The following is an 18,107-nucleotide window of genomic DNA, read 5'->3' on the forward strand; positions in this document are numbered from 1 at the left end:
AATTGTTTCTTCATCAGATCCTACGGAGGAGTTTGACTTTGAAGACCAGCAACAATATTAACGGAGAAGATTCTACTGTGAACTCTAGTATTTGTATTTTATTTAGAATTCTACTGTGAAGTCTACTAATAAAGAAGGTAACAAGACTAGTAATAATATCCTAAAGAGAAGGTTCTGAGACCAGTAATAATATCCTATAGAGAGGGTTCTGATACTGTTAATAATATCCTATAGAAAGGTTCTGACACTAGTAATAATATCCTATTGAGAAGGTTCTGAGACTAGTTATACTATCCTATAGAAAAGGCTCTGAGGCTAGTTATACTATCCTATAGAAAAGGCTCTGAGGCTAGTTATACTATCCTATAGAAAAGGCTCTGAGGCTAGTTATACTATCCTAGAGAAAAGGCTCTGAGGCTAGTTATACTATCCTATAGAAAAGGCTCTGAGGCTAGTCATATATTATATAGGGAAGGTTCTGAGACTAGTAATAATATCAAATGGAGAGGTTTCTGAGACTAGTCATTATATTATATAGAGAAGGGTCTCCTTCGAAAACAAAGCCTTCCAATGATTTTAATTAGTAAGTGGAATTAGTATTTGACAGACCACCACCTTGGCCAGACGTTTGTGCTTTCTAATTATATTTTTATCCAGGATAAAGAGCACTCTGTTCCAGACAATGCCAGTTCTCGTTTAGGCACCTCATTTAACATGGTAACCATACCACTGTTGTTCTACATTAGCACGTTTGCTTTTAATTGGCACCTAGCAAAAAGTGTGACAGAAAAGGACCACCTACAGACATTAATAAAGCATTTAATTTGTGTATGTTTTTACCTGCTGGCTGTCACACATGGATATCTTAAAATTGTATATAATAATAATATTGTTATTATTATTAATAATAATGATAATAATAATATGAGAATAAATCGTTTCTATCCACCAAACAAAAATGACTCTTTTGGTAGATATTACTTAAATGTCAACCTATTTTGTGTTGTGAAGTTTGCCAGTTAGCACTCATTAGTTGTTCTATGAACTGCCAGGCAGTGCATTAGCACCTAGATATCCATTGTGTGAATGAATACACAGGTCGAGTAACCATGCCAACAAAGCCACTTGTGGTTTGATGCCACGACGTCGTTGGATTTCAAACATGCACTGTATAAATACATATATATGTATGCGTCTGTCTTTATGTTCGTCTGTATGTGTGTGTGTGTGTGCGTGCGTGTGCATGTTGGTGAATGCCAAACTGTTCTTTCTATGGAAGTGACATTGGATATTCTATGCGCCATTGTTTACACAAACACATAATTATTGGTGATGTCTGCAAGTCAACAAAGACAGCCATGAAAGCAGGAATGCCAGTCGTTTACATCATAAGTAATGCTTGGTACACACTACCGGATAAATAGCTTTCCGACTCTGGTCAACAATGCCTAGTTTTGTTTATGTCTCTGCCGATGTTGTTTGCAAGATTATCCTGGGGGGGCCTCACCGACTTGAAATTGCACATTATTAAACATGTTAACTATTTAGGATCCGATATCCTGTATTATGAGGGGAACCCCAACACACTACAGGCCGAGGTTGCAGGCAATTGATTGTCATGTGGGAAAGACGATAAGCCAATTAGGAGCCACGCTGACTTAACATTATACCAACAATTCATCAAGTTACCATGGCTTTGGAAATGGAGGCACAGCTTGTAGCGATAAAATATTCTGAAAAAACGATTGCTCCTGACTGTCGTCCGCCATGCTTGTTTAAACTAGGGCAAAGATTTGGCGAGATTTTGGATTTTGAAAATCGGAACTTGGTGGTTGGAATGGAATCAGTTATTGTGTGGTGGGCTGTTTTGGCAAAGTCGTTCCCTTCCGCACACTAAACGACTAAAACAGATACATTTATCTTAATCTATCGATATGTGTGTGGTCTTTCACATTTTCTAAATTAGAAAAATTACCTATTGTGTACCAAGCATGAACAACCTTTAAATCATTAAATTGATCCATTTCCCTTTGCCACAAGGACAATGAAGGCATCTTATTCTGAAAGAGAATTACTATGATTTGGAAGAATGCACATTATTACATTAAAAGTGTGGTTTGTTTTGTGAGTAGTTAGTTGTGATCAACACAACTGTACTAAAACATTAAGATACTACTTTTAATTGTTTTGTAATTTTCAAATGTATACCTTATAAATTTAAACATATTGCTTTATATGGACACATAAAGAGAGATTCATTGTGTGGCTTAGTCAACACATTTGCAAAATGCAATCACACACAGAACCTCACGTTTTAACCGATTATTCTAATTTGCATTTAATTACATGTCATTTACACACGCAACATACAATCTGTCATCTTTAGTGCTAAAAATATCCACGCACGCACACACACACACACACACACACACACACACACACACACACACACACACACACACACACACACACACACACACACACACACACACACACACACACACACACACCGTGCTCTGACATTGGTTTGGTACAGAAATCCCGAGCAACAATGCATTTTTATTTAGCACAAAGGCGTCATGCTGCTAGCTCTGTGCTAATAGGAGCAGGTTTAGCACAGCTCCCGCCCAGCTGTCTGCCATTGTCTCTGCTGAAACCTGCTCATGGTTACCTCCTACTAGCCTGCAGCCCTCGCCCACGACATCTAAAAACAGCGCGCACACAGACATAATCCCACATGCACACACAAAGCCTCAGACTCACACACACGCTCTTTACTACACATTACATTAAACATATTGCGCCTGCTTGCTGAGAACTCTGACGCTATTTCTAGCCACAGTTCTAACAACACACAAACACAACAAACATGCGACTATCTCTGGAGGGGAACCACTAACCCAGTACCACACTCAACACACACCTGTGTGAGCTCCTGTTGCTCCAGGTCCCACTTCTTGATGCCGTTGTCTCGGGACCCGCTGAACAGCACGTCTCCCTGCACGGCCAGGCACTCGATGCCGTCGTAATGGGGGGGCTCAAAGTTATGTGCCGGGCCTACGTTACCCAGAGTGCCTTCTGCTACGTCAAACACCTGCGAAAGAGGGAAAGATAAAGGGCCGGAAGAGCACTCAGATGTGCATAACGGGCTGTCACACACAAAAGGGGGTTCGGTATGATACCGGTGCGGTGCGGTTTGACATACATTGATCAAATTATAAGTTGGAACGCGTGGCTTCCAGCAGCACATGGAAACATCAAGAAAATAGTAGTGCCTGCTTCTATTGTTGTTGCTGTTTTGCAGCAACTTGGGTCAGTTTGGCGCGTCCTGCAAACTGTCTCCTCTATGTGTTCCTTGAGACACTTTGGCTGAATGGGCACGCCCCACTCCACCTCACTGGTTTCCAATGGAGAAAGTGCTGCAGAAATATTTGTTAGGTGGGGGGGGGGGGGCATGCACCCTACCTTACGGCGTGTTTCTGCAGAGGTTTCACGCATCTAAGTTGAAATTATTCTAAACAAGCCACAACGTTCTGGGCCGGAGCTGACGGTGTGTGTTTTCAGGTTGTCGTGCTCAAAAACACAGGTTCGACCGAGCGACGCACGTCGTTTGAAACCATGCATCATGCCAACATGCCTTTTCGGAACATACCGTCATGAATTAACGGTTAATGCCTACATATATTTTTTCCCCAAGGTATTCACATGTTTGTATTTTTTGCCACTGAACAATTATTGATTAATGTATTGTTGGTTCGCAGTGCGTACCAATCCCGGAACTGTGGACCTCGTACGCTACCGCAACAAATACAAATCACATTTCACCCCGAGTGGGTACGTGTGTGTGTGTGTGTGTGTAAGTGTGTCATTCCAAACGTGTGTGTGCGTCATTCCAAACGTGTCTGTGTGTCATTCCAAACGTGTCTGTGTGTCATTCCATACGTTTGCGTGTGTGCTGCGTGCGTGCGTGCGTGCGTGCTCGTGGGTGTGTGTGACTGTGGGTCACACCTTGACGTAGTGGTCCTTGGAGCCGGTGATGACCTGGTCCTTGTCCTTTAGGGGCTGCCCCACAGTGAGACACATGACAGAGCCGATGTGCCCCGTCAGCCTCCCGATGGCCTGCATCCTGGACACACACACATGCAAAGAGAAACACACACACAAGCACACACACAGAGTCACACACATTACATACACACCACACACAGACACACAAAAACAAGCGCGCACACAGAGACTCACAAACACACACACACACACACACATTACATACACACCACACACAGACACACAAAAACAAGCACGCACACAGAGACTCACACACGCACACCCATAGAGAAACACACAGACAAACACACACAAAACATTCTTGGTCATAAAAAAAGGGTGAAGCACTTAAGGTCCAACTTAAACACAGCTCAATATGTCTCATTCGATATCCTCATAGGTCCGCTGCAGATGAATAAACCAAAGCGGTCCACATAGATCTGTCAACAGTTTTTTTTGTTTTTAAAGGTCCCATGACATGCCACAGGGTGTGAGTGTGATACGCCTTACAAGCCGGTTTGAAAATCGGGCTCTTATGACATCACAAGTGGGCGTGTCGACCTAGATGTGTGCTGGATAGATCAGCCTATCAGCCTACCCAGTGGACTGTAGCAAACGTTGCCCCTCAACCCGTCACACACTAGGTGGACATGCCCGCTTGTGATGTCATAAGAGCCGGATTTTCAAAACGGCTTGTAAGGCTAATCACCCTCACATCTGGTGGCATGTCATGGGACCTTTAAGGTCTTCAGTTCTGTAAAACGCCCAGCGATGCATTAAAGCAACTCTGTGTTTTTACTCCAATCGATTTCCAACTTCAAAAGAAAAGCCCTTCACGCTCAGGCTTTGGTGTGTTCAGACGCACGGGGATTAGGATCAAGGGGGGGGGGGGGGGGGGCGGGGAAACAAACAACCCCTCATCCCTGCTGTGTGAGGGACGCCTCTCACACAGTATAAAGCACACAGTGAGTTCTTCAGAGGAGGAGTGTACCTGCTCAGGTCCCAGATACGGACGGCGTTCCCCGCCGCGGCGTACAGCACCGTGCCGGAGGGGTTGAGGGCGATCTGGTTGATCTGGTACTCGCCCTGGGCAAAGGTGATGGTGCGCGTGGTGGTGCCCGCACACGCGTCTCCCGACACCACCTGCCCTGAGGAGCTGGAGAGGGAAGAGCCACACACACCCCAGGTTGTGTATAGGGTGGAGGGGGGGCACAGGAATAAGAACCCTGGTTTGGTCTGTCTGTCTGTCTGTCTGTCTGTCTGTCTGTCTGTCTGTCTGTCTGTCTGTCTGTCTGTCTGTCTGTCTGTCTGTCTGTCTGTCTGTCTGTCTGTCTGTCTGTCTGTCTGTCTGTCTGTCTGTCTGTCTGTCTGTCTGACTGTCTGTCTGTCTGTCTGTCTGTCTGCGTGCCTATGGGGTCATTCTTCTCAGCAGAGGAGGATGAGAGCCAATAAACCGTAGGATCGCAGCGCGGAGGGCAATGGGTCGCGTAATATGCTTTGGTTCATTCAAATTTCGTGTTTCACAGTTTTCCTTGATATTTTCTATTCCATTCATATTTTCATCCATATTTATGTGCACGGTAAGTGTGAGTTGAATCCCTTTAGTTCATTAATTGACTGCTGATTCAAACACTTTTTTAATGAAAAATATTAATGACATTTTTAAATTTTAACGATTGTTGGGGGTTTCTGTTGGAAGAGGCGCAGAAAGCCACAGCGGGTTACCCGCTCCAGCTAACGCTTTGAAATTAAGTTTGAAGTGCTTTTAAGCTATCCCATGCAGTTCCCCAAAGGGGAAGCCTTGCAAAAGTTCTCCACTTACGTGAGCGTGCGGACACACTTGGCGTTGTCCCGGATGTCCCAGACCTTGATGTAGGAGGTGGAGACGGAGAAGAGCAGGCCGGAGGAGGAGCAGTACCTGACCGACACCACGTTGTTTGGGTGTCCCTTCAGAGTGGCCATCTCCTGGCCTGTCCCCAGGTTCCACAGCTTGCACGTACGGTCTGCAGGGACAGGAAGGAAGGCTTTAGAGGGGGTTGGGGGGGGGCAGGATAGCCTAGTGGTAAAAAGAGCAAGGTAGGTATTTTTTTGCGACCAAACCCATATAAAATATATATATATATATATATATATATATATACATATACTAAAACTAAAACCGAGGCAGAGAGAGGCTACATAAAATATTTTAAGGTTTAAAGTAGTATAGCCAAAGGCTTTTTCTCAAAAGATAGGTTTTCAAGCCTTTTTTAAAATAATCGGCAGTCTGTGCCCTTTAATGGTCTGGGAGACTATTCCACAGACTGGGAACAGCTGTGCAGAAGGCGCGGTCGCCCATAGATGAAGCCTTGTCCTCCGAGGCTGGAGGAGGTTAGCCTGTCAAGAGCGGAGATTGCGTGAGGAGGAATGGGGGGTGATGAGTTTTGTGAGTCAGAGGGGGGCAGTGCCAAGGTGGCACTGGTGGGACAGCAAGGAGACTTTGAATTCAATCCTGTACTGGACAGGAAGCCTATGAAGGGATTTGAGGACGGGGGTGATGAGGTCGTTGTTCAGCACCCTCATCAGGATCCTGGCAGCACAGTTCTGGGTGTACTGCAGCCGCTGGATGTTCTTGCTGGGGATCCCGATGAGTAGTGGGTTGTAGTAGTCGAGCCTGGGGCAGACAAAGGCGTGGACAAGTTTTTCGGCATCAGGGAGAATGATTTTGGGGCGGAGTTTTGCAATGTTCCTGAGGTGGAAGAAGGAGGTCTTGCGAAGATGTTTAATGTGGGCCTTAAAGGTCAGGTGAGGGTCCATTCTGACACCGAGGTTAGTGACTGAGGATGAAAGGTGGATGTCGTGGCGGGAGAAGGTGATGCTGGTGATAGTGGATGACCAGGTCTGGTGTGGGGTGCCAACAAGAATGGCTTCCGTTTTTGAGCTGTTAAGTTGCAGGAAGTTAGCCGTCATCCACACCTTTTTCTCTTCCAGGCAGGTGGAAAGTGTGGATAGGGCTGCAGAGGGAGTTGGTTTGGTTCTGATGTAGAGTTTGGGGTCATCAGCGTAGCAGTGGAAAGATATTCCATGCCGGCTGATGACATGACCAAGGGGGAGGATGTACAGAGTGAAGAGGATTGGGCCAAGGACTGATCCTTGAGGGACACCACAGCTGACCGAGTTCACGTCTGACTTGCAGCACCTCCCAGGAACACATACTCTGTACTCCTATCCGTGAGATACGATGTCAACCAGGCCAGGGTAGTGTCAGAGAGTCCGATGGAGGAGTGGAGGTGGTGTAGAAGGATGCGGTGGTCCACGGTGTCAAATGCTGTGGTGAGGTCGAGAAGGATGAGAAGTGATGCCAGTGATGCCAGTGAGAAAGCATCTGCAGTCATCGGCAGGTCATTGGTGACCCTGACCAGAGCAGTTACAGTACTGTGGCCAGAGCGGAAACCAGACTGGAACTCGTACAGACTGTTTAATATTAGGTGGTTGTTGAGTTGGGCAGAAACTACGCTTTCCAACACCTTTGATAGGAAAGTGAGGTCGGAGATGGGGCGGTTATTGGTATTTCGAGGTCAAGGCTGGGCTTTTTGAGTAGTGGCTTGATGACAGCAGTTTTCAGAGACGTGGGGACATGGCCGGACCGGAGGAAGTGGTTGATGGTTTTGGTGATCATCGGACTTATTGCAGAGGATTGACTTTTTATCAGGGTTGAGGGAAATGGGTCCAGGGCACAGGTGGAGGGCTTCATCTTCCTTAAGATGTCTTCAACCTAATGCTGTGTGATGTGTCTGTGAAATAGCAGAGGGGCTGAGTAGTCCCGGACTGAGCATCAGGGGATGTGCCTGGAAATGCAGGGCAGGCAGAGGGGCTGGAGAAAAGACTCTCTTGTTGCACCGCTCCTGTGTGCTGTCCGAGTGTAGGGGGGGATGAGATACCACGGCTATTGTTGATGATGCGGGAGTAGAACCAGGACCGTGTGTCACTGAGGGACTTGCTGTAGGCCTTCTGATGTGCCTGGTAGGCTAGTTTTTGAACAGTGAGTCTTGAGTCCTTGAACGCCGTTTAAGGACACGCCCCGTTCTCTTCAGTAGCCACAGCTTACTGGTGTACCAGGGGGCTGAGCATGTGAAGGTGACAGTTCTGGTCTTGACTGGGTCATGGTGGTCCAGGAGGGGGCTGTTTGATGAATTGTAGAGATCCCACGGATTCAGTGACTGAGTTGGCAGTGGAGAGATGGCGGAGGGCGTTGATGTTTTTAAGGTTCCTGAAACTGATTTGTCTGTCGGGCTTATTGAGGGGGGCCAGGGTGGGTAGCTCCATTGAGATGGCCTTATGGTCGGACACGCCCAGATCGTGCAGCGAGAGATTGCTGATGGGGTTGGAGTTGAGGTACAACCAATCAAGAGTGTGGCCTCTGGAGTGTGTTGGGACATTGATTGTGTTGAGTGAGGTTGAGACTGTCTAGAAGATTAAGGAATTCAGCTACAGAGTAGGAAGAGGGGTTGTTAACATGAATATTAAAATCACTGAGTATGATGATGTTCCCTGGGGTTGTGCAGAGTGTGGTGAGGAGGTCATGTATCTCGGGGATGAAGGCTGGATTCGGTTTGGGGGGGGGACCGGTAAATCAGGAGAACTGTAATGGAAAGTGGCGGTTTGCATTTGATGCAAGGCATTCAAAAAAGGGAGTGAACAGGCAGGGACAGGGAGGACAACCCAAAGTCTCCCTGGTGCACAACGTGCACCACCGTGCGGGGTTTGCTAAGGTAGGTGTAGCCAGGGGACAGGCTCCATTAAGACCATAGTAGACCTCAGGAAGTGTATCTCCTTGTTGGTGATGTGGTCATGAATACAATATGTGTTGTTGTTGAGGGATTGTTCTCTAAGAGTTACGTTTTAACGGGGTGCTGAGGGAGTCTTGGGTGCAGTGTCTCCGTAGGGGCCAGAGTAGGCTGTGACCCGCTCCACGTTTTCTGTCCTGCTTAGACCCCCTGTCTTTCTGTCCTCTCCATTTCGCGGTTCAGATTGTACTTCAGATTGACGCGGAAGTGAAAGAACAGAGACGTCGGAGAAGCCGATGCAGTCGTTTGAGATTCATAGTATCATCTGGAGGGGCACACAGCTTTTGGCCGTGATAATATATATTATATGATATAGATATCTATGTATAATATGATATTATTTAGATGTAGAGCTCCATGACTCCCGCCGGAGCACCCGGAGTGCTCTAAAATATTTACAGAACACGGCCAAAAGCTGGGTGCGCCTCCACATGATATCATGATTTCGAGCCATTGCGATACATCCACAGTAAACACTAACACACGGTACCGTGGCCGCAAGCTGCTCAGGGCCACACCCCCACCCCCCTTGACCCGCCTCTCTCCTCCTCATTAGCATTTATTGATACAGACACAGAAACGGCACATTTGTGGAAAGGTCATTGTGGGACTGGCTCGTAGTGGCTGTAATTCTGCACCAAGGCTGAATTTCTTGAACGTCTTCAAATACTGCTTTAGGGGACCATTAACACCTACATAAAAGCAACCATAAAGTAGCATGCCATGGGACCTTTAAACATGTTGATCCCTCCTTCCACTCCACCGAGGAGTCTCAATGGCCGACCTTACTGCCATTCATGCATATCTTTTCTTTTTTTTTCTAAGGTGACATTTGACCTTTTGACCCGGTGAAGAGCAGCTCGTCGGTGGCGTCCAGGCAGAGCACGGGCTTGGAGTGACCCTCCGCCACGGACAGACACTGCAGAGGGGCGCTGCGGCCGCCCTTCACCCCCCCGATGGGGACGATCGACCCTCTGCAGAAACACACACACACACACACACACACACACACACATGAGGAGGTTTCTCCACGACATGGTGCACTAGTAGGGGTGCAAGGCACAGGCCGGTTGCAAACATGCACAAAAGAGACGATTTCACAAATGGTAGAAATAATTATCAGTGAGGCTTTTTTGGGGATACAATAAACCATAACATACTTCAAAATCATTACGAAAACCAGCGTCAACACGCAGGCATCCACACACACACCTATGTTTTTACACAATGACACAGTATATAGTAATACAGCAATATAGATGACGACTTGTGTCTTATGTTTTCATTTAGTTCTTAGTTCTTCTTCTTTTTCGCCCGTCCTCTTCTCCCTCGGCCTCTTCTGGAGAGAGGAGCCATTATGTTGGGTGTGGAGGGATCAACCAAAGGAGCTGTATGTGCAAAAGCTGCCCACTTCAGCCTTTCTAACACACACACACACAGCCAAACACCATTGCTCCCTGCTGTCCAGCTGACAAAGTCTGGCAGAGGGCTGCAGGCACTTAGAGAGCAGTCAGCAGAGCGAGAGAGCGAAGCAAAGAGAGAGACAGGCAGAGCGAGAGAGTGAGGCAAAGAGAGAGACAGTCAGAGAGAGAGAGAGAGAGAGAGAGAGAGAGAGAGAGAGAGAGAGAGAGAGAGAGAGAGAGAGAGAGAGAGAGAGAGATCAGGAAGGAAGGGAGGGGATGGTGGGAAGCTACAGGCAAGAAGAGATGGAGTGGGAATTGCTTTTAGAACAGGATATGCTTCTGAGTGAGTGACCAAGAGAAAAAAGAGGGGGAGCAGACAGCAAATTCAAGACAGTGGGAGAGAAGTAGAAGAGGGAGGAGATGAAGAGAGAGCCAGAGAGCCAGAACGAGAGAGGAGGAGCGGGAGAAAGTTTGCTAGAATAATGTGTTGGCATATTGTCGAAGTTGCCAGAGAGATTTCTTTCTCCTACCGGTGTCAGAACCCTGCATGACATCTTCAACCTCAACAAGCTGTACCAGTGCATCGTTAAACCACCCTGAGACAAATACACATCAGGCCCGTTCCCAGGCGTCTTAGGAAGAACTTCAAATTAAAAGGGACGAGATTGGTGTTTGTGACAGCCACAGACTTTTAAAGCCCAACCATACCATAGCCATAGCATAACGTGTGATGGAACACATCCTTATTTCATAGAACAGCTCAGTGAAGAGCCGTAAACATGTTGTTTCATATTTCTTTCAAGAAAAAATATATTGTTCAATAGAGCAGCCAAAATATCTGATTGGCTGTATAATGTTTGGATATTAGGGTTATCAAAGTGAGGAGGCTTCCCCTTTGATACAGGCAAGATTGCAGCTGACAGCAGAATTATTATGGATTCAGGATCAATCGAAGGAGAAAGGATTGTCGAATGATGGTAGAGAGGGGCAGGAAAGAGAGAGAGACAGAGAGAGTGAGAGACAGAAGCAGAGTAAGAGAGGATATATAGATAAAGAGGAGACATGGGAGGGAGATAGGTAGAGAGGAATAGAGGAGAGAGAGAGACAGAAGGGAGAGATAGCTAGAGAGAGGGATAGAGTAGAGAGAGACAGGTATGAGTATATGGGATGTGAGTGTAGCCTGGTGTGAATGATATGGTGGAAAGGAGGATGGGCAGCGTTGAGTGTGAGACACACACAACCCTCTCTCAACCTAGGGGTCAATCATCTTAACCCCGGGCTGCCATGACCTGGTCTCTGGAGGCAGTATGGTTAAAGCATCTGACCAGCATTGTGGATAATGTTGGCTTGTAAAGCAACCCTTTTATGTTCACTTCAACTCAATCTTTACATTGTCTTTTGTCATTCTTTTCTGCGGTGTCTGTGCAGCATCGTGAGAGAGAGAGAGATAGTCAGAGAGAGAGAGAGAGAGAGAAAGAGAGGGAGAGAGAGAGAGAGAGAGAGAGAGAGAGAGAGAGAGAGAGAGAGAGAGAGAGAGAGAGAGAGAGTGTGAGTGAGTGAGTGAGTGAGTGAGTGAGTGTGTGTGGTGAGTATTTGTGTGGTTGTATACTGTGTATGTGTGAGCGGTAGAATAAAGGGACATTGTTCCTCTCAGCCCAGATGGGATTTTGCACAGTGGCTGCAGATCCTTTGTGATTCTCTCCCTGCTCTGCAGTGGGTCTGTTCTTAGCCGCCTCCCTTTTCACAAGGAGCCATAGAAATGTGTCCCTGCGTGGGTCTGATGTATAGCTGTATGAGCTGAATGAAAACATGCGATAGTACAACACTGATTAATACTGGAAAATGACCACGTCCATTTATTTTTTAACAATGTCGACTTAGCCTTGGTGGAAAGGGATGAAGAATTTATTTTCTGTCCACATTTCATTTGGTTTTCATCTTCTCTTGTTTGATCTGGATGGTTCTGTTCTGCTTTAATACAGAACCCCCCTTTCCGGGATTTATAAAGCCTTATCTGCTCTTCTGTCTCCAAGCCATCAAACCGCAGTGAGGCTCATGCAGGCATATCATCATGTGCAATGAGAAATGGACGCACACACGCACACACACACACACACACCCACACACACACACACCAATGCCACACTGTTAAACACAAGGGATGGAAGCAGTAAGCAGTGATGTGGTTAAACATGCACCACATAGCATCCCCCCCACCTCATCCAATCAAAAAACACAGCGGAGGTTGAACCGGCCAGGCAGGTGAAGGATGGATAGCCAGGTGGACACAGGTGACCGGTGGGAAGGAGGCGGGACTACAAGGCAGGGGGAGTCAACAAGCAAGACAATAAAGTCAGAAAGACTGGGTTCCTCTACCTGAGCACCTCGGAGAGAGAGGAGTCGCTGTCGTCCGACCTGGAGGCAGAGAAGGATCAGGAATGGAGGGGGAGGAGGAGGAGGAGGAGGAGGAGGAGGAGGAGGACAGGGTTAACCACACTTAGGAGGAGAGAAAGGAGTTACTGTCATAATGAAGTCAACATGGAGGAAGGAAGGAAGGAAGGGCGGCAGTCGTGTTTGAATGAAGCGCCATCTTTTCCCGACAAGCAGAGGGGAAGTTAGGGAGCTGGAAGGGAAAGCGGGGCCGCTTGTCCACGAATAAAGTCTGCTCTGTGGATTCAGGGAGATAGGGATAACCAGAGGGGCGTTTGGTATCCCTACATCACACGTGCTATGCAAGGAGCAGGCTGCATTGGTGGAGAAGCGTCTGCACAGCGGAATGGCTAACAGCCAGTTGTCGCCGCGCTCGTCGACTTGTGTTGTAAGCGAGAGAGTAGACGGTACAACGGCTTCAGTGAAAGAAAAGAGGAATACAGAATGAACAATAACAGGGTGAGGGTGGTGGAGTGTGGGGGGGAGGGGTCAAGTCAGAGGTTAAAGGTTAAGGGAAGACATCAGTAATGGAAACTGGGGATTAGACGCCAGGCCACTGATATCAAGGGGGAGGTAATGAACGCACACGTCAATGGGCTATTTTAAGGCTTTTACAAAGCTAGGATGAATAGGGTCGGCATCGACGCCGTCACAACAGTGAAGAGCAGTAGGGGGGGTAACGTGATTGATTGGATGAAGAGGGTGTCAATCATCCTCAAATTGGAGCGTTATAATGCAGTCGATGAAGGAAATCCAAATTGACTCTGGGATATTGATATTTACTTGTATGTAAAGGGAAATGCTAGCCTGGGGACATATTATGTTGTTGCTGTTCTCGTTGTCTAAACACTGATGGACAGTTTGACACACGTCTACATTTTTTCAGCTTGACAGTATGTCTAAAACAAAACATATAAAGCATCATAAAATGTTTGGGAGCTTTCCTGAGTGATGAGTATGAGAATCAGACAGATGTTTTCATACTGGTACAGATGGACGCTTTACTATCCCTAATGAGCTGTTTGAGCTAGGAGTTATCTAAACACGTTTGAATTAGTTTATCATGGAACTGACTCCAAAGCTAATAATTAACGCGGGATAAATCCATCACACACTCACACAAACGCAGTAGCGCATGCAAACACACTCAAACACGCAAATAAAAACTAAACGACCACACCGTCAAGCAACAACTAAAAGCTTTAAAACTTGCGACACATAAGGTGATTCATCTGTCAGAAGAAAGGACCTGTCAAGAGTGGAAAATATGAAAAACATGCAGAAAAACAATAACAAACAAAACAGGAAATACAAACAAGGAGGAAAAGATCTCCCCGCTCTCTGTCTCTCTCCGCGGAGGCTGGGTTTGTATCGACAGGAGGAAGTGACCGAGGTGCTTTTAGAGGCGAGGTTTGAAAGCTTTGGTGGAACGAGTGAGCACTGGTCACTCTGTGAGGTTAAAGGAACACCTTCTCTACAGGTCAATCTATACCCTGGGGGTGAGAGGCACCCCACGGGCCTGACCTTCAGCCCATCTTTAGCCCCCCCCACACACACACACACACACACACACACACACACACACACACACACACACACACACACAGTCAGTTTTGATCGCAATGTAAGGACACAAAAGAGCCGTTTGGTTGGAGTGTCACCCAGTGACTTAAGTGTGTGTGTGTGTGCGTGTGCGTGTGTGTGTGTGCGTGCCTGCATGTTTGCGCACATACAGCAGGTGAGTGTGTATTGTGAAAAGGTGTGTGTGTGTGTGTGTGTGTGTGTGTGGGGGTGCGTTTGTGTAGCTTTCTTGTTTTGTGTCTGAGTAAATATATAAGAGCGTCTGTGTGTGATTATGTGTGCGAGTGCGTGTGGATGTCCTCACTTGTCCAGTGCGGTGCCCTGGGTGTGATTGCTGGTGAGCCTGGAGAAGACGTTGCGGTCGTTCCTGATCCGGAGCGGCGGGGAGGAAGGAGGGGTGGAGCCGTCGGCCGGCCTGACACGCGGGGGAGAAAAAAACATTCAAAAATGGAATGCGGACTCGCAGGAATTTTGGATGCACCCGTTCAAACTCCGAACACACAAACGATTCCAAAGTAACGGAGACAATTGTTGGTTGTCGGTAGATTGTCAAAACACAACGCGCTAGGGGTTGCCAGATCTTCCGAGGAAAACAAGCACGCGTGTATGCATGAGTGTTTGGCTTGGGCATGCAGCCAAGCCATGTTGATTGTTTCCAGCACATTACATAACGGCAAACACACTGAGTGTGCGTTTTCCTCAAGGCGTTGTGGTTCAAACAGTATGTGTATGGGGTTTCTGGTAAGCGTGGTTAACATGCTGACCACATGCACCTTCGGAAGCAGCCCAGGTTCGATTGGGACGGTCCAATGCGCCAGGTCATTACATGTCGACCCACGTTCCTGTCTCCCTCTACCCTCCTGGCATAAAGCCAGTCACACGTGTTTATTCATATGTGACGGGGTTGTTGTTGTTACCTGTATGCACGGTCGTAGGACTTCCTCCGCATCAAGGGGGAAGTCTCATAACCCCGGGACTGCCTAGGACTGAGGGCGTGGGAACACACACACACGCACACGCACACGCACACACACACACACACACACACACACACACACACAGACTAAGCAACAAGCTCTAACCGACATCGTTTTTTGATTGCAAACACCAGGTTACACCAGGTTTTTAGGTCATAATTCTGTGCTTATTAGTCTATGTAAAGCAGGCACCTTTTTTTCACCACAACAACTAGACTACATCCTAACAGCGCGTTCACATTCTACATGTCCTCTGACGGATGACGGAGGGTGTGTCTGACGCACGGGGGAGTAGTCTTTTCAGACGCAGCCTGCAGCCAATGAAATCGCTTCCCGCTAACAAAGCCAGCTTTTTTCTGTTTCATCCTGCTTGTTATTGCAAAAGGGATACCGTGGTTCGAAGGAGAGCGTTGCCTCGCGTAGCATTTCTAAATCTCCCTGCTGCCGGCCGGCTTTTTGACACGTTCATGTGTTTTCCCGGGTTCTACCACAACGGCAATTTCATTGGACAGTCCAAGTAGCGTCACAGTTACAACAACGCATTTCGAGAATGCCCCAAGCAAAGTCAATGAGGTGCCTCGAGGGAGACGTGCACGTTGTGAACGCTGTGCAAACCCATTCACCCTGAACGCTAGACTGCACTCTAACCGCTAAACCCTAGCCACTCGACGACACTTAGGTGGAGGAGACTTACAAGGTGTGTCCCCTGACCGGCAGGCTGACGGTCCGGGTGGCGCGCTCCTTGTGTCCGGGGTCCCTGAGGGCCATGTTGAGGCCGAAGCCCCCCGAGGCGAGGCTGAGACTCAGCCCCAGGCCCAGACCCATCCCCAGGCAGTCCTCCTGGATGTCGGTGAGCGACGCCAGGGACTTGGTGATGTACTGCTGTCTGCTGCTGGCCGCTGGGTCCGGCGATGGACCCAGGTACTCCGCCGACACCGCCTTCATCTGGGCCAGGAGGCGGGGCTCCGTCTGGGTGGGTGGGTGGGTGAGAGAGTGAGTGAGTGAGTGAGTGAGTGAGTGAGTGAGTGAGTGAGTGAGGGTGAGTGGGTGGGTGAGTGAGTGAGTGAGGGTGAGTGAGTGAGTGAGTGAGTGAGTGAGGGTGAGTGGGTGAGTGAGTGAGTGGGTGAGTGAGTGAGTGAGTGAGTGAGTGAGTGAGTGAGTGAGTGAGTGAGTGAGTGAGTGAGGGTGAGTGGGTGAGTGAGTGAGTGAGTGAGTGAGTGAGTGAGTGAGTGAGTGAGTGAGTGGGTGAGTGAGTGAGTGGGTGAGTGGGTGAGTGAGTGAGTGAGTGAGTGAGTGAGTGAGTGGGTGAGTGAGTGAGTGGGTGAGTGAGTGAGTGAGTGAGGGTGAGTGGGTGAGTGAGGGTGAGTGGGTGAGTGAGTGAGTGAGTGAGTGAGTGAGTGAGGGTGAGTGGGTGAGTGAGTGGGTGAGTGAGTGAGTGAGTGAGTGAGTGAGTGAGTGAGTGAGTGAGTGAGGGTGAGTGGGTGAGTGAGTGAGTGGGTGAGTGAGTGAGTGGGTGAGTGAGGGTGAGTGAGTGAGTGAGGGTGAGTGGGTGAGTGAGTGGGTGAGTGAGGGTGAGTGAGTGAGTGGGTGAGTGAGTGAGTGAGTGAGTGAGTGAGTGAGTGAGTGAGTGAGTGAGTGAGTGAGTGAGGGTGAGTGAGTGAGTGAGTGAGTGAGTGAGTGAGTGAGTGAGTGGGTGAGTGAGTGAGTGAGTGTTAGTGGGTGAGTGAGTGAGTGAGTGAGTGAGGGTGAGTGAGTGAGTGAGTGAGTGAGTGAGTGAGTGAGTGAGTGAGTGAGTGGGTGAGTGAGTGAGTGAGTGTTAGTGGGTGAGTGAGTGAGTGAGTGAGTGAGTGAGTGAGTGGGTGAGTGAGTGAGTGAGTGAGTGAGTGGGTGAGTGAGTGAGTGAGTGAGTGAGTGAGTGAGTGAGTGAGTGAGTGAGTGGGTGGGTGAGTGAGTGAGTGAGTGAGTGAGTGAGTGAGTGAGTGAGTGAGCCACATAATCATGAATAGAGGGAAGAAAAAGACAGAGGGGCATAATTGGAGTGAAAATAGAGGGTAGTGGAGGTTACAATTGATGAATAAAAGATTAATGTATAAAATGAAGAGTAAAGTCAGCCTGCTATCACACAGTGTTTCAAAATAAGTGTACACTGCCACCTTCTGGTCAGAAGGAGGAATGACAGGAGTAAGACGATGTGTAATCCATTGCATTACATGTACTAGGTGTAACAAATGAATGTTACCTTAGTTTTAAAATCATCCTGGCTGTTGGACTCTTTCAAGTGGGAAAAACTGGAAAAGCAGAGAAATAAAAGAGTGAGATCCGTTAACGGTACAGTAAGAATATGAGATTTCCCATTATTGCCACAGATTTATTTTTTGGGGGCAATAAACTCATATCCCTGTAGCCTTAAAGATAGCATCGACATCAGGGGGATTTATTAGATTAAGCAGAGGGCCACAACTGTAAGAAGTTTTGTAGATCGGTCCACAAGAAAATGAACAAAGGTTCCATTGTTATTTAACACACAGCCATGTCTGGCATTAAAAGCCGACAGCCATCAAACATTAAACATGAATCTCAAGTATTATTGTAAATCGCTTTGGATAAAAGCATCTGCTAAATTCCCCTAAATGTAAATGTAAGTATGTTTGTCGGACAACTTTAATCACATCTCACCTGTTGTCAGAAAGCTGGCTGAACTCGGGCTGTTCCTCATCCGTGCTGGCAGAGCCGTTCTCTGGAGGAACACAGGACAGAGACGCAGACAACCGTGTGCATCTTAAAAACAAATACTTCAAGAAAAACATGAATGGGACATGTCAAGACCAATAAAGAGAGAATAG

At 47.6% G+C, this 18,107-nt stretch overlaps 1 protein-coding gene across 4 annotated transcripts in view; it reads right to left on the reverse strand.

Annotated features, from left to right (window-relative positions):
* The window catches only part of kif21b (kinesin family member 21B), a 71,016-nt gene that overhangs the window by 8,766 nt on the left and 44,143 nt on the right, over positions 1-18,107 (reverse strand). For 2 of the 4 annotated variants that reach the window (XM_079741853.1, XM_079741851.1), the window contains exons 22-32: positions 17,941-18,001; positions 17,504-17,552; positions 15,959-16,233; positions 15,205-15,273; positions 14,592-14,702; positions 12,653-12,691; positions 9,711-9,847; positions 5,870-6,050; positions 5,039-5,203; positions 4,009-4,126; positions 2,924-3,094 (exon numbers count right to left, since the gene is read on the reverse strand). In XM_079741853.1, the coding sequence (XP_079597979.1) occupies positions 2,924-3,094; positions 4,009-4,126; positions 5,039-5,203; positions 5,870-6,050; positions 9,711-9,847; positions 12,653-12,691; positions 14,592-14,702; positions 15,205-15,273; positions 15,959-16,233; positions 17,504-17,552; positions 17,941-18,001 (1,376 nt within the window). The remainder of the gene's footprint in view (positions 1-2,923; positions 3,095-4,008; positions 4,127-5,038; positions 5,204-5,869; positions 6,051-9,710; positions 9,848-12,652; positions 12,692-14,591; positions 14,703-15,204; positions 15,274-15,958; positions 16,234-17,503; positions 17,553-17,940; positions 18,002-18,107) is intronic. The other 2 variants (XM_079741854.1, XM_079741852.1) reach the window with 1 other exon arrangement.

The sequence above is a fragment of the Pollachius pollachius genome (genome assembly GCF_949987615.1).
Source record: "Pollachius pollachius genome assembly, chromosome: 8".
NCBI classification, from domain to species: domain Eukaryota; kingdom Metazoa; phylum Chordata; class Actinopteri; order Gadiformes; family Gadidae; genus Pollachius; species Pollachius pollachius.